General features: G+C 56.5%; 1 protein-coding gene across 1 annotated transcript; it reads right to left on the bottom strand.

Annotated features, from left to right (window-relative positions):
- Positions 1-707: 707 nt before the first annotated feature.
- On the bottom strand, positions 708-21,464 carry GFRA2 (GDNF family receptor alpha 2). The gene is given in 9 exon segments (NM_205101.1): positions 708-2,336; positions 2,572-2,625; positions 3,521-3,696; positions 3,891-4,031; positions 4,122-4,231; positions 11,307-11,655; positions 14,823-14,906; positions 17,189-17,503; positions 21,388-21,464. Coding segments are annotated over 9 exon segments (1,398 nt in total). The 5' UTR covers positions 21,428-21,464; the 3' UTR covers positions 708-2,207.
- Positions 21,465-22,568: the final 1,104 nt, after the last annotated feature.

Here is a 22,568-nt window from a genome sequence, read left to right as displayed (position 1 = left end):
CATAGATCCCACAGAACTCATAAGTAACATTGATCCCATAGATCCCATAAGTGCACAGATCCCACAGGTCTCATAGGTCCCAGAACTGCACAGATCCCATTGATCACATAGGTCACATAGATCCCATAGGTGCATAGATCCCATGGATCCCACAGATGTGAACATCCTACAGCAGCACAACGTGTGCACCTCAGACCCAGCACAACACAGCAACCCGAGCAGCCCTAAGATCTGCTCTGCTTTCCCTGTGGGCTCTCCATCAAAACCCACATGATGCCCATAACCACACACTGGATGCTCTCTGATGCCAATGGAGGACCCAAGAGCTGCAGGGAGCAGGGAGATGGGAACATGAGAGCGACATATGGGGTCGGGATAGGGAAACACTTGGCAGATGGGGCATCAGAACAGAGATTTCCTTCTGAGCTTTCTCAGCAGCGAAGCCTGGGGTGTTTCCAGCCAAGAGGAGCTCAGGGCCATTCCCTTCATGCATCACCACTGTTCCTCCCGCAGAAATACCCAAACCAGGGCGCATTTTGGCTGGGCTCACCCCCAACCCCACCCCCCACCCCCCAAGCCAAGACGTGCTGATGTTTTCTCGATGCCAAACTGCTTAGCACATCTGGCTCTCTATTTCAGAGCTGTCATTTTCCTGGCTGTTAGAGGAGAGAATATGTTAAAGAGCAGCCTGGGTATGCAGCGCAGCTCCGGCGAGAGACGTGACATGTTTATTTTCCCCGTGCCAACTTGCACATCAAACGTGTTTTCGCTCCCTGCTTTGCAAAGGGGAACATTTGCCCCTCCTTTTGCAATGGGGTCTCGGCAGCCTTGGAGCCCCACTGCGCAGAGCTGCCTGCGGGTCGGTGCTGCTGCTGCTGCACGGTGCGAGCAGCAAGGTGGGAAAAGGACTTCTGACTGGGGAAGGGGGGAGGAGGAGGAACACGAGGTTTTGCGTGACCCAAATTTCAACCTTTCGTTTGGGTTTTAAGCACTGGGGGGTGGGGAAAAAGAAGCAGCACGGAGGGATGAGGTGCTTTAAAGAAAAAAGAGCTCTGCCACGCGAGAACCTGTCAGCTCCTTTGAAATGTTTGCTTGTTTGCACGTCTCCCAGAGCCAAACAGCCAGGCAGGCGTCTGCAGCACTGCAAGACGTTGGGGTTGACCCAAATCTGTGCCTCTCTATAGCTGAGCATCCCCCAGCGTGCAGCCAGGGCTTGGGATGCTCTATGGGACGCGGACCCCCCCCTTCCTCCCCTCAGGGTGGTGCTTTGTTCTCCTCTTGGTTCTTTCTTCTCCTTTTATTATTATTATTATTATTAATTATTATTATTATTTCCATTATAGACATCGTTTAAAAAAAATAAACTTTACAATCATACATTTTGCAGCGCCTCCTTTTTTGAAAGGAAACCTTAGAGAGCCACGCCGTAGATGTGTATGGTTACGTCTATACATACATAGCTGTAGGTATAGGTGAGCGCTATATACATACACTATATATGTATATATAAAAGAAAACTGAGTAACATACAGAGGACTCCAACCGCCGCTGGGGTCGGATCCCATCCCAACCCAAATCCGATGGAATGAAGATGGGAAAGAAAGGCATAATGAAAAAGAAAGGGTAAATAATAAAAAGGAAAACCTCCCCCTCCGAGTGACAGATAGAAAACATCAGGACAGCCTCACACCGTTTGAATATTGGTTTCTTTTCTGATTTGAAAACTCTCACCAACCACGGGAAAGGAAAAGAAAACAGTCCCGGGGACGACGTGGGGCAGCGGAGCGCAGTCTGTGCCCAAAGGAGCCCCAATGGCACCGCTGTGCCGCGGCGATGCGCAAACGTCCCACGTCCCCAACGGGTCCCTCCAGCACGCTGGGTTGGTAGCCCTGCAGACAGCCCTCATCCCACAGCTCTGCTCGCTGCCTTTCTCCCCTCCCCGGTGCCGTTGATTGCATTGGTTCCCCTTTGTGGGTGCCTGGGTGGGTTGTGCCGGGCTCGTGCTCCAGCGTAGAAACCCAACGCACCATCAAACGAACAAAAAGGCCAAAAAAAAAGAAGGAAAAGGAAAAAAAAAAAAAGAAAACCACTGAAGTTTCCCAGCACTGTGAGGGTCCTTCTGGCCTTGGGCATCGCTGGTGTTCCGCTTGCAGTCTGGAGCCCGAGATGAGCCCAGCACTCCGGAGCTGAGATGCGGCAATCGTCCCCTATAGCAGCAGCTTCAGCAGCACAATGGGCACAGCTGGAAGGATCCGGGCTGCCCGGTGCCGGCTGCCGGCTGCCTTCTGATCCACAAAGGTCTTCTGGTCTGGCATCGTGTCCGTGGTGAGCTGGGTCTGGGGTGGGGGACAGCGGGGATCAGCAGCACGCTCAGAATTTGAGGGGGAAGCATTCGGTTTTGGGACACATCTCTCTTTTTTTTTGGCTCACTAAGCAATGAAGACAACAGTCCATGGGAGGGTGCCCATGGGTCCCCATCCATCTGCTGGTGACAGGTTCCCATCCAACTGCAGCAGGTGATGGCTCCCAGCACCAGACCCCCTTCCCAGCCCTCCCCCTGCCCCAAATTACCTCTGAGTAGCACAGGCTCTGCTCTTTGGACTTGTTTAGCTTCTGTCCGTGCTCCTGGAGGGGAGAAAGGAGGCTCAGGGCATGTTCATGCACCCAGGGATGCACCCCAGGCAGCCCAGGATCTTTGCTACACACTTCATTACTTCTTTATTTTTGCAACCAAAGTGAAGCTGCAAGCATGCACTCAGCCCCAGGTCCACGTTCTGCTGCAAATCCTCCCATGTAGAAGGCAATGTCCCCATTCTGCTCCCATCCCAGAGCAAAGCAGCAAAGCCCAGCAAAATGCAATAGAACACATCTTTTCCAGGCTGCCCAAAAACCACCTGGAACATAATTGGTTTTCATCCTGACCAAGCCAAGGGCATAAGTGGGGCTCAGAGCAGGTCCTGAGCATGGAATGGGGCACAGATCCTCCTGTTCTTGCACCTCAGCCCCAGTGCTCCCAGTTTCGTTCCCCCAGCACACAGGGCAGTGAAATGGAGTCACCTATCATCCCACAGAGCCATTAACCAGAAAACAGCAGAGCTGATTACTCAAGCACGCCAGATCTAATTGGAAGCTGCCCATGGGTGACACTGCGTGGGTGAAAGCAATGCTCTCATCCCTGACCACGTGCACTGCATTCACCGGGCATGGCAGTGGCTTTGCTGCAGAGCCACTTGGAGAAGGACTGTGGTGGCCATGCGCATGGGGCACCAACAGCCCACCCAGACCACGTCCAGTGCTCATGGCTTCAGCTGAGCCGGACTTCTTGGTGGGCTCAGTGATGATGGGTTGGCAGTTGACTTGATGACTGTAGAGGTCTTTTCTAACCTTAATGATCTGTGATCCTATGGGCATGGTGGTGATGGGCTGATGGTTGGACTTGCTGATCCTAGCAGTCTTCTCCAGCCTTAATGAATCTACAATTCCCTGCACCAGCACACCTGGTCTGCAGCAGGGCTCCTACCTGGATGGAGGTGCAGGTGGTGATGATGCTCGTGTCGTACATGGTGTTGCTGTCGTTGATGTCATCAGGCAAGGCAGGACTTTTCTCCACCTTGGGCAGCATTGTGATGGGAGGTGAGGGGTTCTTGGGGGAGAGGTTGACATCGGTGCCATTGCCGAAGGCTTGGATAGCATTTCCTGAGGGCAGGAGAAGGTGTTGACATGTGGACATAGGAATGGGATGGGATGGGATGGGATGGGATGGGATGGGATGGGATGGGATGGGATGGGGTGGGGTGGGGTGGGGTGGGGTGGGGTGGGATGGGGTGGGGTGGGGTGGAAAGGGGTGGGATGGGATGGGGTAAGATGGGATGGATGGGGGAGAGCCTTACGGAGACAGGGGTTCTCAGTGAAGTCCCGCAGGAACTTCTCACACTCCTCCTCCAAGTTGCCGCTGCCTTTGCAGGAGCACCAGGGCGAGATAGTGATGCTGGTGGTGCTGGCATCCACGTAGTTGGGCGTCATATCAAAACCTGCACCGGATGAGGAAGAGGAAGAGAGATGAAGGCTCGGGGAGGGGTTGTGGCTGGAGGGAGCTCTCTCCCACCCATCCCAGCGCTCACCAATGAGCCCTGTGTAGGAGCCCAGGCACGCCTGATAGTTGTCCCCAGGGCAGCTGGTCAGTGACTGGAAGGAGGCCTGGCAATTGGCGTGGAAATCAGCCAGCCGGGACCTGGGGGCAGAGAGAAGGGAGAGGGAACAGGATTTCACCCTTCTGCAACATGGGAGCAAAACCTTAATAAAAATAAACGGGGTAGAGGAGAGCTGGATGAGAGCTGGATGAGAGCTGGATGAGAGCTGGAGGCTCAGCAGCTGCGTGGACCCATGGGCATGGGACACTCATCTCCATCCGCTGCCGCTTCCCATTCCCCTCCCATCACCGCACTGCCGACATCCCATAAACGTCACTGTCTCATCACGCTGCTCCCGGCATCATTACACGACTGTAAAATTTGACTGCTTGTTTTCATCTCCCTTTGAAACGTTAAACCTTGGAGTGCAATTAAAGTGCCTGGGGTGGAGAGAGAGAGATTTTTTTTTCCCCTTTTGTGGCTGAGATGAGAAAAAAGGCAAAGCAGAGCCTGGGATTGGGATGGGCCCATGCGCCTACTGCCCCCCTCCAGATATTGAAGGGCAGACATCGGGGAGGATGGGAACACGGTTATATTGGGGTGTTTCGGTCACCCAGCACTGCTGGTAGAACCAAACCCACACCAAAAGAAATCAAATGAAACCACAGGGCGCCCATTCAGCCTCAGCACAACGCTTGGGATGGACGGACCGCGTGATGGAGGCGGAAGGATGGAGAGGAGGGGAAGGAGGGAGGAGAGGACGGACAGATGGATGCAGAGCTTTCCCCACGGACTCAGACAGCAAATGAAGAGAGGTGAGGCTGAGCTGAGGCCCACGTTGGGTCTCAATCACACGGAGCAATTGCTGGTTTGCTGACACCAGAGATGAGACCTCGCATCTCACAAGAGAAAATCTCCTCCGCTCTTCTTCTCGCACGGCATATAGAAAGAAGGAGGCATACATTATTTCCTTCCTTCCTTCCCCTTCCTTCTTAATTAAATGTCATCTTTGTCCAAGCGGTGATTGAATCATCCCGCTCTACCTGCCTGGAGCCATAAGAACTGATGGAAGCAAAGGCTGGAAATTGTGTTGTTTTTTAAATAGGAATGATTTGTTTTCGGGAGGTTTTTGATCAAATTAAATGGGGGAACAAATGAAGCGGTGATTGAGGGAGGTAGAAGGGCTCTGCAGCAAAACCTTGCATGTATCCAACGATTCTCAGCACTGCAGGTTTCAAACGCAGTAAGGGGAAGGAGGGGGGCAGACACGGCCCCATTGCCCCACAACACATGGGGAGCACTGACAAATAGCAGCAATGCACCTGGAGTGGCAATGCTGAGTCGTGGCGTGAAGCAGTGATGGAGCACCTGGTGGGAAGGCAGGGCTAACGCAGGGGAGCTCAGCTGCATGCAATGCAGTGCACCTGATTAACCAGAAGGGCTGGAATCAGGATCCACCCCTTCCCAGCCCTCATTTAAGGGCTGGAATGGGAGCTGGGGGTGTCTCTCTGTGTCCCTGAGGCCTTCTGAAGGTAAGCAGGTTTCTTCCTTTATTTCTGTGCCTGCAGCTGTTGTATTTGAGCAAATCCTTGCTTGCTGTAGCCTGAGACCTTGCTATTCTGCTATCATTGCTGTGCTTTCCATCGTGCTGCAGCGCCTCTGAGCCTTGCAGGTGGGAATGTCTGCTCACTTGCATGGGGAAAGCTGGGGTCTTGCTCCCATTTGCAACATGGAGAAGAAGGGATTGCCCACTGCAGCAAAGCTCCATCCCCACTCCCTTCCATGGTTCCCACTGCTGGGAGGGATTTTGCCCTCCCCCTTTGCTCCGCAGGCGGTAGGTTTTCCAACAGCATTCCTCTCCCCAAATCAGAGGCGAATGCACGTCAGTTCTCTTAAGGAACTGTGGCAAGTTCATCACGCAGTGCCACAAAAATTTGTCATGCTGATCCCTGGGGCCCTGCTCCTGGCTTGTAGCATCCTCTAAGGCAAATGTTATTCTTTTCATAATACATGACAAGCCAGCTGGTAATCTTTCCAGAATATCCAAGCCAGATGTCACTCTTTCTGTTGTATACAATGAGTTTGTAGTCGGTGGATGAGGCTCTAACTGCCAGGAATAAACCTTGCTGGAAGCAGCCCATGGCTTCTCAGATTTCTGCTTTTAAGTGCCCAGGCGAAAGGGAGATGGAGCCAAAGCCAAGTGCATCTGAGCAGAAACAGAGGGGTTTGTGCCAAGTGCTGGCTTGTTATGCAGGGTGGCAGGTGGGCTCGGGCAGCCCCTGCCTCAAAGTCCTGGCAGCTGGGGTCAGCGCAGGAGGCAGCGAGTGCAGCTGTGAGGACACGAAGGAGTGGAAAAGGGAGTAGCAAAACCCATCACTTTGCTATATTTGTGCACCCCAGAGCCAGCCTGAGTGCTGGGTTTCAAAGTTTGGGCTTTCCCAGCTGTTTCCCTTTGATGTATCTACAAAATGTTTGATCACTGAGTAGGAGGACGTGGGTGATGCTAAGGGTTTGCTGCTGCTTTTCCCTGCCCAACTCCAGCTGACCCCCATACATCCCCTGCAGAACACAAACCCCTCCAAGCCAACCCTTCCCTGGTGGAACCTTCATTTTTTTTCACGTTTAGATTCTTTCCAGCCCTTCTGCAATACCCCTGCACCCATCCTGGAGCATGAGGTCACATCCAGGACCCACTGTGGTGGCTCATCCCCCCCACTCATTGTGCACCATCATCCATCCCACTGCTCTCCCCGCACTGCTGTGTGCAGGAATCCAGCATGCCGCCCTCCCGGTGATATTCAAAGATACCTGCACAGCAGAGGGCTTTGATTGTTGCTTTTCCTTCTGCTTGTTGGCACACCACAATTTCTAAGCAGAAGAATCCTCGCAACAGATGCAAGGTGCCTAATTGGGTGCTAATTGTTCCCATCACTGCATGCCTGTATGAAACCTGAGCCCTGTGCTGGTGATAACTCACTATCCATCAAAGCAAACAGTATCAGGCTCTTGAATATTTCATGCAGAAAATGTCCGAGATTACTCAAGACGTGTTTTTTCACAGGCAATTTACAGGGACCAAGGAAAAATGGCTTTAATAGGCGCCAGCACGGAGATGTGCAGTGGGAACATGGCTCACCCCTGGCAGCGGATGCTCACAAGGCTACAGGATGCAAAGCCCAGCAGGACATGGAAAACCCCAGGTGCCCTCCACCCTCCCTGCTCTCTTCTCCGGTTTGCTCTCTAACAGGATAAATGCAGGAGGAACCCCGAATTGCAGAGCAAGAAAAGCTAAGCTAACAGGAGAGAGAGAAACTGGATGGATGGACAGACACAGGGCTGAGCTGGGAGCTGCTAAGCAAGAAGTTTGTTCATCCAGACGTATTTTGGGGACGCTGCGTTTTGATTCATCACAGATAAGAGCAGTTCAATGATTTATTTTTTTTTATCCTCTTGCCTATGCTCAAACCCTATCATTACCCGGCAAGAGAAGGGAAGAATTAAACACACGCATCATTTGATTTTAATTGAAGGACTGTTCTATTTCATTGAACTGCTAACTAAGCCGAACAGGAGATTGTGTTTACATAAGCAAACCCTGAGTCAGTATAGACTTGTTGTCACATTAAGTCAATACTTATGAAGGCTCTCTATTTAATTATTCAGTGTGAATTGACTTATTTTGTTAAGAGTGTGCTTAGCCTTGAGCGAGGCGGCCACCAAGCCTTGATTGCTGCTGGCTGCCTCCGCACATGGGTGCCCATAGGGTGCAGGGAGCAATACTCCTCTTCCCTCCTCTCCATCCTCCCTGTTCCTTCCTTTGGTGGGAAGCCATACCCACCAGCCCTTGCACGTTTGATATTTAGGATGAATTTGGAGATTTTTTTTTTTCCCCATAGGTTGTTGCAGCTCTGCCACTGGGAGCCCATTGACTGTGACATGTCCTACACAAGACCCCACTGAGATCCTTCTGACCATGCCATGACACACTCAAGACCCCATTTGGACCTTACTGACCATTCCATCTCCTGCTCAAGACTCTGTTGGGACCCCTTTGATGATGACCGTGCCTTGTCCCACTCAAGACCCTACTGCGAGAGACCCCACCGACCATTCATGTCCTACACAAGACTCCACTGGGGTCCCTCTGTCCGTGCCCGTGGGACTTCACTGGCCACACCATCTCCTACTTGGGACCTCATTGACCACACTGTGTCCCATTCAAGACCCTACTGACTGCTCCATGTCCCACTTAAGATGCCATTGGGACACCATTGGCCACACCATGTCCCACACAAGACCCCATTGGGACCCTACTGACCATGTCATATCCTACACAAGACTACACTGGGGTCCCACTGCCCATGCCCTTGGAACCCCATTGGCCACACCATGTCTCACTCAAGACCCTACTGACCATGCCATGTCCCACAAAAGACCCCTTTGGGGCCCCCTTGATTATGCCCTCAGCACTGCCCCCCTATGTCACTCCCAGAGTGGCTGACAAATCCAGGAGCATTCTTCCCCCTCCTCCCCAGAAGGATGCAGACAGCTGAGCTGTGCTCCTGAGCTGCTCATTACACAGTAATGAGAAAGTTGAGCTGCTGCTCTGCTGTTTATCAAGGAAACATCCATTATAGATGGCACTTTGTGCTAAACAAAGGGCGCGAAGGTTTGAAGGAACGTGTTAGTTCCTGTTGAATCAATATGGAGCCAAACCCCCCCGAGGAAGAAACGCTTCCCCTCCCCGGGGCTTTGCACAGCTTCCAAAACACAGCCAAAATGGGACCATTTCCAGCCCAGCTCTGCAAAAGCAAACCCCGCTGCTGCTCATAGGGGCACTGCTACCTCCATCCCTCATCCCCAGCCACAAACACTGCTGAAAAGCACTGAAAAATGGAGAAAACTGAGGCAGCTGAACACCACCACTCTGCCTCTGGATGCTGTGGAGCTACAGTGGAGGCAGGGAAATTCTTCAGCACCAGCATCAGTGAAGCATATAAGACCAGATTATTTGTGTTCCCGACTTGCTGATGCAAGATGAAAAATACAGCAAACTGCAGCTGCTGAAATCAGCTCTTTTCTCCCCTCTCCTTCCCTTTCCCCTTAGCTGAGGTTAGTGTTTTGCAAAAGGTTTTTATATTCTGGGAGCTAAAACCTGTCCGTTGCAATCAGACACAAAGCTTGGGGAGTTTGTCAGGCTCCTCCACCGCGCTGGGAAAAGCTTCTTGGCACAAAGAGCTGTGCAAATTGCAGCGAGCTGGGCTTGATTGCACCCTGGGAGCTGAGCCTGGGGACTGGGCGTCCCATGGGGAGGGGTTGGTGGCCCCGGGGCTGCCCTTATGCAGAGCATCCCCTGCACGGAGTGCTGTACAGGGAGGGCTGCAGGCTGAAATAGCAGCAGGGCAATACCGTGAGCTCTGTGTGCGCGTGGTGTGCCGGAGCCCTCCCCATCCTAAACACCACCAGTGGCAAAACCCTCTGACATCTGTAAAGCAGTGTCAATCGAGAAACAAATCCCTTTTACTCCTGCAGAGAGTTCAGCTCAGGTGGTTTGGCCCGGATAGGTCGCAGCTTTAAAGTGCTTTCACAGCTGCAAACACATTGAGGTCATGCGAGCTGCTGGAGCACGTCAGCATCCCCAGGGGAAGAGCATCAGCATCCCTGGCTGCCCCGAAGGCGCTTAACCCCTCCTGCACCCCAGTGCTGCAGCCAGGAGCAAACCAACCCACACTCCTCAGCCCCCCCAGGGGTAGCAGGGAATGGGGTGGGACCTTTGCATAAACCCAGGTCAGGTCGCAGCCACGCAGAGCTCGGCGAGGTCCCATCACGGGGAGGAAACGGCTCAGAGGAAAGCAAAGCTCTGCACACCAAGCCCCAGAAATAAATGCTGGGTTTATCTACCTCTCCCCAGCCGGGCACTTGAATGCTGCTGCCAAAAAATGCATTCCCCTTTGGAGCAAACAGCCCCAGAGCTGCTGACGTCAGTTATTCCCCTCCGCGGCACCGAACTCCTGAGTGAGCGTCTCCCGCTGACGGAGAGGTGCTGCCATTAATTTGGCTGTGGCTCAGCGCAGCCCTGCTATCTTTTATTCATACACATTGGCGTATTGTATTACTTTTTGATAAAAAGCCACATTCCCACGCTTTGAACGCAGCCGGAGGAGGACCTGGAGCTCTCTCATTTATTTTGCCACCGGGCTGCAGGAACCTCCATCACCCTGATGGCACTGAGACCCTCCTCCTCGCAGGAAACTTCTTCTTGATGTGGCTGATCCGGGGCCTGGGGGGCAGCAGGAGGGTTTCTGCTGTATGAATAATGAGTTTCATAATAGAGAAGCAGCCTCATCTCCCCCCGACTTCGCTCCGCTGCACGGAAAACGGAGCGTATGGCAGCAATGAGGTTTTGCTGGGGATGCTGACGGCACAGCGATGGGATTTGGTTGGGTGTGGGCACTGTAACCACCACGGAGGGCTCTGCGCCTTTGTCATTCATTTCAAGGGGTGAATGGGCTCCGACCCACGGGCTCACCTACAATGAGCGTTCCCCTCTGCTTTCTTCCCACCTTAAAGCCTGAAGGCATCCCTGGTTCGCAGGCTTTGCTGCCTCCTACTCCGTGCATTTTGAAGACGTTGCTGCACGACTAATTACAAAGAAATAAATGTGGCACCAATGGGGAAATACTCATCTCCAAAAAGAATTGAATTGACAACATTCTGCTGTCTTTTGCATCGTGGAAGAGTCAAGAATATGGAAGCTGTAGACAAAACACGCTGAATAAAGCTCAGATTGCAAAAGCCCTACGGATTTCCCTAGGGCAAAGGATCCCTTACCAGAGAAACTCTGGCCTTTAAAGCGCATGTAGAGCGAAAACAAGAACAAGAAACACTCCATGTAGAGCGAAAACAAGAACAGGAGACATTTCACACAGGGTAGTATGGGGGAGGAGCAGCCAAACGCTTGGACTGATGAGATAAGGCTGAATCACAACAAAGCCCTCTTCTCGGCACACTCCAGGCCACCTCCCAGCCCAACACCTCCCCACGAGCAACCACAGCCACGACCCTCCCTCGTTTTGCACCAAACCAGCGTGCAGGAGGAGACCCAGGAGGATGCAAAGAGCCACGCAACGAGAGCGCCGCCAACCCAACCGCGGCCCCGTACCGCATCCCCATTACCGGCACAGGTGGTCGGCGCGGCACACGTTGCGCAGATCCAAGCAGTTGGGTTTCTCCTTGTCCTCGTAGGAGCAGAAGGGGACGATGGTTTGCCGCCGGCGCTCGGCGCACGCCTGGTCCTTGCAGGAGCAGAAGAGGAGGCGGTAGGTGTACTCGCTGGGCACGTTGTCGAAGAACTGGCGCAGGGCTTTGTGGCATTTCCTCCTGCTGCAGTGCTCGGTGGCCGAGATCTCCTTGCTGCAGGTGGAGATGTAGCCCGAGCGCAGGCGCTTGCAGTTGTCGTTCAGGTTGCACGCTTTGGCCGCGTCGAGGCAGTGGTTGCTTTTGGAATTGGTGGCAGGGTCCATTCCTGCAAAGAAGGAGAAGAGGTGAGAAGGGGGTGGCGGCAACGTGGGATGCGGGTTTGGAGGTGGGGAGGGTATGGGGTGCTGCACGTCCACTCAGGTTTCACCCAACGCATGATCTGAAGCTCTTCTTCCAACATGGGAAGGCTCATCCTCTAGCACAAGAAGGGTCAATTCACACCCAGTGCTTAAGGGTCAAGCGGCCCTCAGTGCATAACTCACGCAGTGACTTCGCAGTAGGTTTTTTTTTCCCTCTAGTTAATTATTCCAAGAATAATTATTAATTATCCAGCCTGCTCTAAAGCAGAACCATCTGCTGAGCTGCACAGGGCCCAAGCAGTCCCCACCAGGACCCCCAAATCCAGGTCACCCCGTGAGGCCTGGGAGGAAGGATGGGGTCAGAGCTGCCACCAGCACTAAGCCGCATCCCACGCCGTTGGGAATCCCAACCGTCAGCAAACACAGAGGAGAGGAGGGCACAGGAGGAGCTGAAGCACCGAGCAGGAACAAGCGCTGATTTTTTCTTTATTTTTGTCAAAATGATGAATTGCCCTTGGCAGGCCAGGTGCTATTTTAAAGTCACCTGACTGCACCAGCAATTTCTCCCCTAATTTCCTCTCCTGCGCAGCCCAGCCAATTCTGTGGACTCTTCCATTGTCTCCCGCTTCCCGCTGGCAAAGACAAATGACAGCACCGAGGAGAGTTCCCTACCAGGCGTATTTGTAGGGCCCTGCTAATTAACAAACAGCAGTCAGGTGCAATGGAGAGCGCTGCTCCCCTCCTCGCTTTGCTTCCCATGGAGTGACGCCCACAGCCCAGGGAGCACTTTGGGACAGCACAGGACCAGATTGGTCTCAATTCCAGAGGTCTTAATAAAGTTGGTGCGAGCATCCCAACTGGTGAGAGCAACCCAACATGGATGAGCATCCCAACTGCTGTGGGCATCCCAACTGCTGTGGGCATCCCCAACTGGTGTGAGCATCCCAACTCAATGTGGGCATCTCGACACAAGCACAGCCTTCATTAACAGATCCCAATTTAAAGTCAAAGCACGACACCCTCTCCTTGGTTTTGTCCCATGCGAACTCCCAGCTCCTGTGCCCCATAGGTAACCCCATATGCACACCCATCAGCATCCCTAAGCCACTCTCAGGATGCCACCAGTTGTCACCTGCGTGATGAATGCCCCATGTGGGAGTGGGATGAGGAGCTCAATGTGACATGCATAAAGTGAGTCCTTATGATAGATGATTTATAAGCAGATCTGCCTTGAAGAATAGTGCGAGAAGCAGGAAGGTCGTCTGAGCTAACAGAGATGTTTTAGCTGAAGATGAGAGGAATAAAGCTGTGAGAGGGGGAGAAAGGAGCGAAGATGAAACCCGGAGGGCTTTGCAGCCCTCAAATGGGGATGGGGCCGGAATTTGACAGCAGGAGCCCAGCAACCCTGGCATGCAATGTGTTCCCTCCAGCTGAGGATGGAGGCAGCTTGTGACACCGATGCCAGCAGAACAGAAGGGGGGAAAGGATTTGAAGAGGATGGGGGAAGTGTGGCCCTCCTTCCTGCTCCAAGGCAGCTCCTGCTCAGCACTGGGATTCACGGAGCACCTGTGGGCTCTGTGCAAAGCTCCGACTTATTGCCTAATCCTCCCGAGCAGCTGCTGCCCTGCCCCGGACCTGCAGGGACCTGGCTGCATGCTAATGGAGCGGCTGCTCGGGAGCACGGTGTTTCTGGGGAGCTCATTAATAAAGCACGAGCATGAAAATTTCATGAGGCAGAAAGGGAAGGAGGGCCGTGGAGCGCTGAGGGACGCGGTGCCACCGGCCGTCCCCTGGGTGTGGGATGGGGACCGGGGAAGGAGGAGGGGGGTGAGGAAGGCAGCGCTGCTCCGTGATGCCCATTGCTTTTGTGGGGCGACCCCAAAGCTTCCAAGCAAAGGGCTGATCCCGACTGGGAGCTGCATGAAGCAGAGCTGTGCAAACCCTGGCACCGATCGGCGCTCCCCGCGCAGCCCTGGGCGATGCACTTGATCCTGCTGCTCCAATTCCCCCTCATGCCAGCAAGCAGAGCTGAGGTTTTTCCCTCCTTCCCCACTCCTGCTTGGCATGCAGGCTGCCGCTTCCACAGGGCGCTCTGCTATCTCAGCCAGCATCCTCACCTGCTGCTCTGCCCCGTGCTCTGCCTTGCGGGACCCCCAACCTCCCGCTCCCCCCTTATGCCCACACAGCGCATCGCTCCCTGCTTCCCCAGCCCCTTCCTTCCAGCAGGGTAATGTAATCCCTCCGCTATCCCCATAGGCAATTAGCAGCGCGCCGGCTCAGCCTTGTTATCCAGAAACAACAGGAGCAGCTCGTTTGCTTCGAGCACACGGGCTGTGGGTCAGGTCTCCCAGCTCCCCTCACCCCCAGCCCCGCTTAAATCCTGCATGGGGAGGGCGGGGGGTGGAGAAGGGTTGGGATGGGAGCAGCAAGCTCACTCCCATGGCCATGGAGGAACATCCCATTCCCCTTCCCCAGAAGGCACAGAGGTTTCCTTCTGCTCTTGCTTTGCTTTTATGAATAAATCAGCCCGTGAGCGTTTAATCCCCCGCTCCAGACACTCTGCTTCTCATACTTTCCAGCAGCTAAAATATTTCCTTGATGGTAATGTAATCCAAAAAGGCGTGCGGGAGACGGGAGGGGGTGGCATCGCCTCCTGATCCGGTGCTGAGCACCCCAAACCCTTCGGGTGATGGCAGAAAGGGTCCTCCGAGGCTTTGGGGAGTCCCGGGGGGTATGCGGGGTCCCCAAAGCCCCCATCTGGCTCTGAAGGAAAGGGTTCAGAGGAGAAGGAGAAGCCACGGAGCTGCTGACCTAAATTTGAAAGAGGGTTGTCATGGAAATAGATGGCAGAAAGGAAATTCCTAATGGACCCGTGTGGAGTTTGGGTTCCCAAGAGCTCCAAGGGGCTCCGAGCAGCATCTCTGGGGCTGAGACAGCAAGCATTGCCCCTCAGCACCAGCTCTGCCAGCACAGAGATGCCCAAAGCATGGGGGAGACGTGAATGGGGGAGTGGGGAGGGCTGGAGGTGCCATGGACCCAACCACGGCTGCAGGTCTCATCGCCACAAAGCTCAGCTGCAGGATATGCGCACGGGTGAGAGGATAAAGCAGTGGCAGCGCACGGAATGGATTACCTGAGAAAATTGAAGCGAGTCTGAATATATCAGAGAGACGAGAGGTGATCGGCTCGTAGGGGGAAGCTTCGTAAAACTCTTCTCCTGGAGTGGGGCGGGGAGGAAGAGAAAAGGGAGAGAAAGCAAATGAAAGACCCCAAAAAGCAAATGGGAGGCCCCAAAAAGCAAATGATGGACCCCCAAAAAGCAAATGATAGACCCCCATAAAGCAAACGGAAGACCCCAAAAAGCAAATGATAGACCCCAAAAAGCAAATGGAAGACCACAAAAAAAGCAACTGGAAGACCCCAAAAAGCAAATGGAAGACCCCAAAAAGCAAATGAAGGACTCTAAAAAGCAAACGCAAGACCCCAAAAAGCAAATGAAGGACTCCAAAAAGCAAATGCAAGACCCGAAAAAGCAAATGGAAGGGAAGGAGCGCAGCCACTCTGAGCATCTCCCTCCTGCAGCCGGGGAAGGGCAAAGCAAAAAGGGGCTGTGGGGGCTCTGCAGGGCTGGGGGGGCCATGTGGGGCTGCTCAGGTCAGCTCGGTGCCGGCAGCTGCCTGGCGTCCGGGTTTGGGTTTGGCAGAGGCTCAGCCCAACCCCTCTGCTCGGAGCGAAAGGTCGCTGCTCCAGCTGCAGGCTGGAGGTTTGGGGCCCGCACTCAGTGCTGGCTTATTAATTATTTTCCATTTTTGTATGGAAAAAAAAAAAAAAAAGGAAAAAAATAGCATTTCCTTACTCGAAGCAAAGCAGTGCCATGAAATGCTTTCCGCCCTGCGCTCGGTGCAGCCCCAAGAGGTGATGTCAGGAGAGCCGCCCGCAGCTCCGGCCAGAGGAAACGCTCTCCTCCAACCCCACCGGCCACAGGGTTTAAAGAATGATAACATATACAAATAGGCACACCAAAAATAAATCAATGGCCAGGTTGCGAAAGCCTGACCTGAGGCTGACCAGCAGCCCGGAGCATTGATTTCCATGGGGCCTTTGGGCAGGGTCCTGTACCCTGCGGTGATGCTGGGTGCTGCTATGGGGCAGGGGATGCTTCTGCTGTCACTGCTGGTGGGAAAGGAGTGTGCTCTGAGCTCCGTGTCCTCCCATTCCGCCGGGTTTCCCAATGCCCCGATGACAAATTGCACCTTTATTAAAGTGCATTTAGGAAACGCTGTAACCTCTCGCTATATTGCTTTGCCGATGCAATAAATAATTAAATACCAGCCGAACCCTGCTGCTCGCTAGGAAAATTAGCCGGCATTAGAAGGGCAGTGGACTTTTCTTGAGCTCACCGAGATGCAATTAACCTCCAGGAGTGGAAGCAGCGCTCCTTAATGGCAGCGGCTGCCCGAGGGCTGGGGTGCAGCACGCTTCTTAGAGACACGAGGTGGGGCTCTGCTTTGGGCTCCATGCAGCGCTACGCCCCCTGCTTTGCGCACACAGCCCCCACCTCTCCTCCAGGAATGGGACATCTCCCGTTTACCCACCACTGTGCAGACCCCTCCGTTCCCTTTGCTTCTCCTGAAGGAAGGCTGCTAATGAGGGGTAGAGAGCAACTAGCGGCAATTCCTGCTCCGGGCCGGTTTGGGGTTTGCTCATCCCTGCACTTATGCAGCTCAGAGGGATGCTCTGCCCTCCCCCAGGACGGGATGCTCCAGTGCCAGAGCGCGTTCTGTCCCCCGAAATCTGAAGGAGGTGGCTCAGAAGCACCCAGCACCCCATGGCAGGGCAAAGCACGGCGACCACAGAGGGGTGAGAGCGGAGCCCCACTGCCTCCAGGCAGCAGATAACGCTGCCTTCCACGAACAAACCAGCACTGCTCCAGCAGAATCCAATTTCAATTACCTGCGCTGCTCCGGTCTCTGATTTATGCCCCCAATGTGCTGCAATCAGGACTGCCTCCGAGGGCTGCAATATCCCTCTGCTTCCATCCCTTCTGAGTGAGGATAGAGGGGAATGGGGGCACACATAGGCATCGACCTCTTCACCCAGGGGGGACCCCGTGGACCCCGCGGTGCTGCAAGGACCTCCGTCCCAGCGCTGGGCTCATTGGGAAGGGTGAGCAGCAGGGGAAGGGGAAATGGTGTCAGGAAGCCCTCACCTGCCCTTTACCTCTGCAGAACTCGGGGTGCTTTAAAATGTAAGCGGCAGACACAGGGATTGCCCAAATCCATGGGAAAAGCCCCGTTTCCTCCAGCATTTATGGCAAGCGAGATCTGGAGCAGCTGCCCTCATTCCAGGCAGCAGAGAAGGGTCCCAAGGCAGCAGAGAAGGGTCCCAACTTCTCTTGTGGAATGAGGGTGGAGGATCCTCACATCCTCCCCCACCAGCATCCTCCCAGCGCGCTTCCCCATGCAACCGCCATGCAAATTCCATCCCAACATCCCATACCTTCGGCCAGCCCGAGGTGTATACTCCAGTAGACCTGAAGGCACTGAATCTCCTTTCTCATGCCCCTCTTGCAACGGCAGTCGTACAGCGGGCTCTCCTGCAGCACCTCCAGGGCCGCCTGGCACTCCTTGTTGGCCAGCATGGTGTTGCGGTCGCGTCCCGCCAGGCACTGCCGCAGGGTGCGGTACCGGGAGCTGCAGCTGCCCTCGGCTGCACACAGCTTGTTGGCACGTATGCAGTCCACCGGCACCCGCCAGCCCTGCAGGTCCTGCCCGGGGGGGGACGGGGGGGCGGCCAGCGAGCGGAGGGTCTCATCTGGGGGTGGGGAGATGGGGGGAGAGATGAGGGCAGAGAGAGGTGAGGGGGGGGCTGGAAGGGGAGGGCTTTGTACCCGGTGCCCCCTCTCCAACCCCATCCATCGGCCTCCATCCTGTTGCAGGAGGATGGGCTGATCCCATCCCCATACCTGAGGGATTTGGGAGCAGCCATTGCGGTGGGAAGGGCCACCGTTGCCATCACGCTCAGCCCTTTGGAAACCATGCACTGCTCCAGAAACGGAGCACATCCCATTGCCTCTCCCCAACCCCGTGCATCCTTCCACCTCTTCCCAATGCTGCTGTGGCCTCTGCAGACAGCAGCCTCAGGGGGGGGTAGGGGGGGAGGCCTGCAAAACACGGCCATGTGTGCTGGATGGGCTGGAGGGAGCAGCAGGATTCCATGCGACCAATGTGCCCCTACAGCACCACCGTGCCCATGACGTGGTGATGGGAATGGGGTGAGCACATTGCATGAGGATGTGGGGCCTCTCTGCTCGTACTGAAAGCAAACAGCAGTGAAACACAGTGTGCTCCCGGCCCCGGCGATGGGGAGACAACACGCTGTGCTTGACCTCTGCAGAGCCAAGGGAAGCAGCGCGCCGATCCGACCCCCCCACCCCCTCTGCGTGCTGCTGTTTTTAGTTCGAGGCTCAGCGTTTGCAGCCCTGCCACGGGATTTTTAGGGCATCTGACTCATGGTTCTGAGTGCTCGGGCTTGGCAGAGCTGCTGCTTGGCGTGGTGCAAGCTGTGCCCCTGGCACGGCCCCCCGCCTGCCTATGGGACATGGCCGTGCTCCAGCCCCATCCCTGCACGGCCATCACCCCCATTGGCCACCAGCCCCCTGCCCTCCCCTCGCTAAAAGGCATTCCCGGTGCTCTCAGTTGGGTTTTGTTGGGTTTTTTTCTTGCTTTCCAAATAATTCTCGCTGTGTCGGCCCCAGGAAAGGCCATGATTTGCTCACAGAGGCACAGGGATGGGCTGCAATGGCACTGTGTGTCCCCAAAGCCACAATGGGGACAGGGAGGAGAATGCAGAGCCTCCACCATCCCTGAGCCCACCTGCGGGCAGATGGGAGAGAGTGGATGGGCACGGCGGGCCTTGGAGGATATCTCTGACTGTGCCATGGAGGGACGCCCCACCTGGTGCCCCACTGTGCCCTGCTTTGGGAGCAGCCAACATCAGCCTCCAGCTCCGAGCCCCCGAGCTCGGCCGGGTACTGCGTGGGGACAGTGACACCTACAGGCATGTGACAAGGGCCACCTGTGTCCACTTGGCCACGCGGGCAGCTCCACTTCCCCAGCTGCACGCCACGGAGCCAGAGCAGGGCCGTGGGGGGGATAAGGGGCGCTGAGGGCTATGCGGTTCACGGGGCAATGCGGGGGGTGGGCACGGGCAGCACCTCCCCGTGGGAGCACATCTGCTGCCCACCATCCGGCCACGGAAAGACGCCGTCCTGCTGGGCTCCATCTGACGTCCCCGAGCGAAATCCCACGTTACATCCAATGCAGGGCGGCACACGGCCGGTCACGATTATATTCCACACGGGTGGTGGGCAGCATCCGCACACCATGGGGGAGAAGGTGGCATCCCAAATGCTCCCTGAGGCAGAAACGCAGCGAGGCGGGCAGGCACACGAGCTCTTGGCCATGAGACGGCTGAGGTCGCGGTGCTCCGAGCGGCACGGGGCCGGCACCGCATCCTTGCAGATGGGGAAACTGCAGCTTGACGCTGAGCTGGGACACGCTGCTGCTTCAGGACGTGCAGAGCCATCCCACAGCTCAGCTTGTCCGGCTGCACATCCTTCCGGCTCCTGAGCAAACCCAGGGCTCAGCTGCACATTTTTCTGCTGATGCCACGAAGCCTCTTTGCACGCCCTTGGTGCGAAGCCTCTCCTCCGGCCGCGCTCCCACCTCCTTCCTCCACGCGTTGGGGTGATGCAGGAAGGGCGACAGCATTGCTGTGATGCCAAAGGTGCTGCGGCACACGGAGCATCCTCACGAGGGTCGGTGGCACCCTGGGCAGCGCGGTGCTGGGGTGGGCGTGCAGCGGTGCCAGGCGGGGAGCTCAGCAGTAAATCCACCCACTGCGCTCCCACGGCCCCGCACGGCCCCAGGGCACAACCCCCAGCAGATCCCCATCTCCATCCCCTTTTGGCAGCACAGATCTTTCCCCTAAACCCACTGGATCGGGAGGCACGGAGGCTTTTTTTTTCCCTTACACTTCACCTCCTTGCGGTCCTTACGGCACCTCCGAGCGGGGCAAAACCCCCAGACCTCCCCCGAGCTGCGAGGTCAGCATGGAGGAGCACGCGCTCACTGAACTCACATCCATAAAACATCTGCAGAGCATTTCAACCTCATCCCGGCGGTCCCTGGGGTGCTGCTGGAGCACGGCACGGGTTTGCAGGCGGATGCACGGGGCTCCAGCATTCAGCAAGCAGCACGACCGCCCCGCTGCGCTCTGCAGCCTCTTTTCTCCCCTCTTTGCAATGCACGTCTCCTTTTGGTGGCTGTGCCAGAGACCTCCGGGCGCAGGCAGCGTTAGGAGGTGAATGTTTATCCTCACAACTTGGCAATAAATAAAAGGCGCTGCCGAGGAGCACGCAGCCTCGCTGCTGTGTGAGTGACGGTGTCAGCCCCGACCAAAAGGGATTTTGGGGTTTTTTTTTTTGCCTCTTCGGGAAGAAAAGCGCTGATGCTGAGAGCTGGGCTCCCTCCTGCCCACCCCAAGGCACGCGGATGGGGGCAGAGGGTCCGTCTCTCAGACACCCCAATACCTCAAGTGAGCATCCCGGAGGTGCCCGTCCTCTGGAAGCTGCTCATCAGACATCCCCCGCCGAGCCCGAGGAGCGGCCACACCGCTGCCCCCCAGCAGTCCCCTTCAGCCCCAATCCCACCCCGCCTCGCGCTGTGGGGCTGGGAAACCTCACGCTGCCCCGACCCCAATGCTCTCCAAAGCCTTACAGGGAAGGACGCCCCAAAATCAGGGCTCGGATTTCTCCCACCCCACACAGCAGCGCGGGACCCACCGCCCCGCAGCACCGCGGCTCTCCTTCCCCTTCTCACAATGGGGACCGCAGCTGAACGTCCCCGGCAGCGCTGAGCACCGCACAGCCAAAGGGTCCCCGCACACACGGGGGGCTCCGCCCGGAGCTCCGTGTGCCGAAATCTCCCAATCCCTTCACCTCGGGGCGCTCCCGGGCTCCGTTTGCAGCAGGGCAATGGGATGGCGGCTGAGTGCTGGAGGGCAGCGGGAGAGCAGCACGCGACCCAACCGCGCTCCTACGGATTTCGGGACAAAAAAAAAAAAAGAAAAAAAGAAAACCGCACTTTCCCGATTTCCTCCCTTCCCACCCCTCGGCTCTGACTTTGCTCCCTTCCCTCCGCTTTTGTTTTTGGCTGAGCCGTCCGCAGCTCCTCGTGGGGCTGCCCCTCCAGCCGCGGTGCGCTCCTCCTGGCACGGCCGGAGCTCCGGAATAACGCGCACACGAACGAAAGCAGCGCGCACGGATTGCAGCAGCGGGGACGGCGATTCCCTGCGCTCACACGAACGCAATCGGCTCAACTTTCCCGAGCGACTCTGAACGCTGCGCTGGAAGGCATTGCGAGGAATGGGGGGGACGAAGGCAAAGGGGGGAAAGCGGAGCCCGGAATGCAAAGACAGCGCTGCAAGGAGAGGGGATGGGAGGCTGCCGCACGCCGATGGCTGATCCCGCTGCTCCCCGGGGCACGGCCCTGCAGAGCGGGGCTTTATCCCCGCTTTAAGTTGGATGGAGATGGGGAAAATCGAGCTGCCCTCGGCTGAATTGCTGCTCCCGGTGCAGGCGCAGAGCGCGGAGGGGAGGACTCGCACCGCTGCCCTCCGTCCCCGGTGCCACTCACCTACAAAGAGGACGATGCAGAAGGCGTTGGCCAAAATCATGTTAGTACATCCACGAGTTCCTCCACGTGCGTTTAGGAAAAAAAAAAAAACGGGGGGAGGAGGGAGGGAAAAAAAAAAAAAAAAAAAAAGGAAGAAGACGAAGACAATTCCCAACGCGATCCTCCAGGTAGATCCCAAATCCGGGCGAGGAGCGCTGCGGAGGAGCGCGGTGTGCGCTGAGCCCGTTGCGGGGCCGCTCAGCCCCGTCCCACCGCCTCCCGCAGCCCCATCGCCTCCCGCAGCCCCATCGCCTCCCGCAGCCCCCGGCCCCGCTGCTCTCGCCGAGCGCCGGCGGCGGAGGAGAAGGGGCAGAGCCGGCGGTGCCGCCCGTCCCTCCCTCCCTCCCGCCCCGGCCCGGCCCTCCCCGCCGCTCTCCGCCCCTCCGCGGGGTACGGGCGCAGCGCAGCGCGGGGGGAGCGCGGCAGCGGACGCCCTTCCGCCGCCCTTCTGTAGGGCTGGGGACGGGGCTGCGCCCGGAGCGCGGCTGGGGGACACCCGGCTCTCCTTCCCCCATCCCCGCACAGCCGCGTCCCTCCAGCCTTTCGTCCCTTCGTCCCTCCATCCCTTCATCCCTACGTCCTTGTGGTCCTCCATCCCTGCATCCCCGTCCCTCCACCCCCCTCCCCCCATCCCTCCATCCCTGTATCACTCCCTCCCTCAGTCCCTGTGTCCCAGTATTCCTCCATCCCCATATCTCCCCATCCATGTGCCCCCATCCCTCCCCCTTCGCCCCCCACCCCTCCATCCCCCTGCAGCTGCACAGCCTGTGTGCAGTGGGGGACCCGGGGTGACCCCTCTGTAGTGCAGACCCCCATCTCCCCCCGTTCCCCTTCTCCCTCCCCAGCCCTGATCCCTGCATCACGGGTGTGGGGACAGGGGGACCTGATGGGTTGTGGGGTCTGGTGGGATGGGGGTGGGATGGGGATAGGGTGGGCATGAGGATGGGGATGGGAATGAGGATGGGATGGGATGGGATGGATGGGGTGGGGTGGGGTGGGGATGGGGATGGGGATGGGGATGGGGATGCGGATGGGGATGCGGATGGGGATGCGGATGGGATGGGATGGGATGCGGATGGGATGGGATGGGATGCGGATGGGATGCAGATGGGATGGGGTGGGATGGGATGGGATGGGATGGG

Source organism: Gallus gallus, chromosome 22, assembly GCF_016699485.2.
Source record: "Gallus gallus isolate bGalGal1 chromosome 22, bGalGal1.mat.broiler.GRCg7b, whole genome shotgun sequence".
NCBI classification, from domain to species: Eukaryota; Metazoa; Chordata; class Aves; order Galliformes; family Phasianidae; genus Gallus; species Gallus gallus.
The sequence above is the reverse complement of the archived record's forward strand: the minus strand, read 5'-3'. Positions and strand labels throughout refer to the sequence as shown.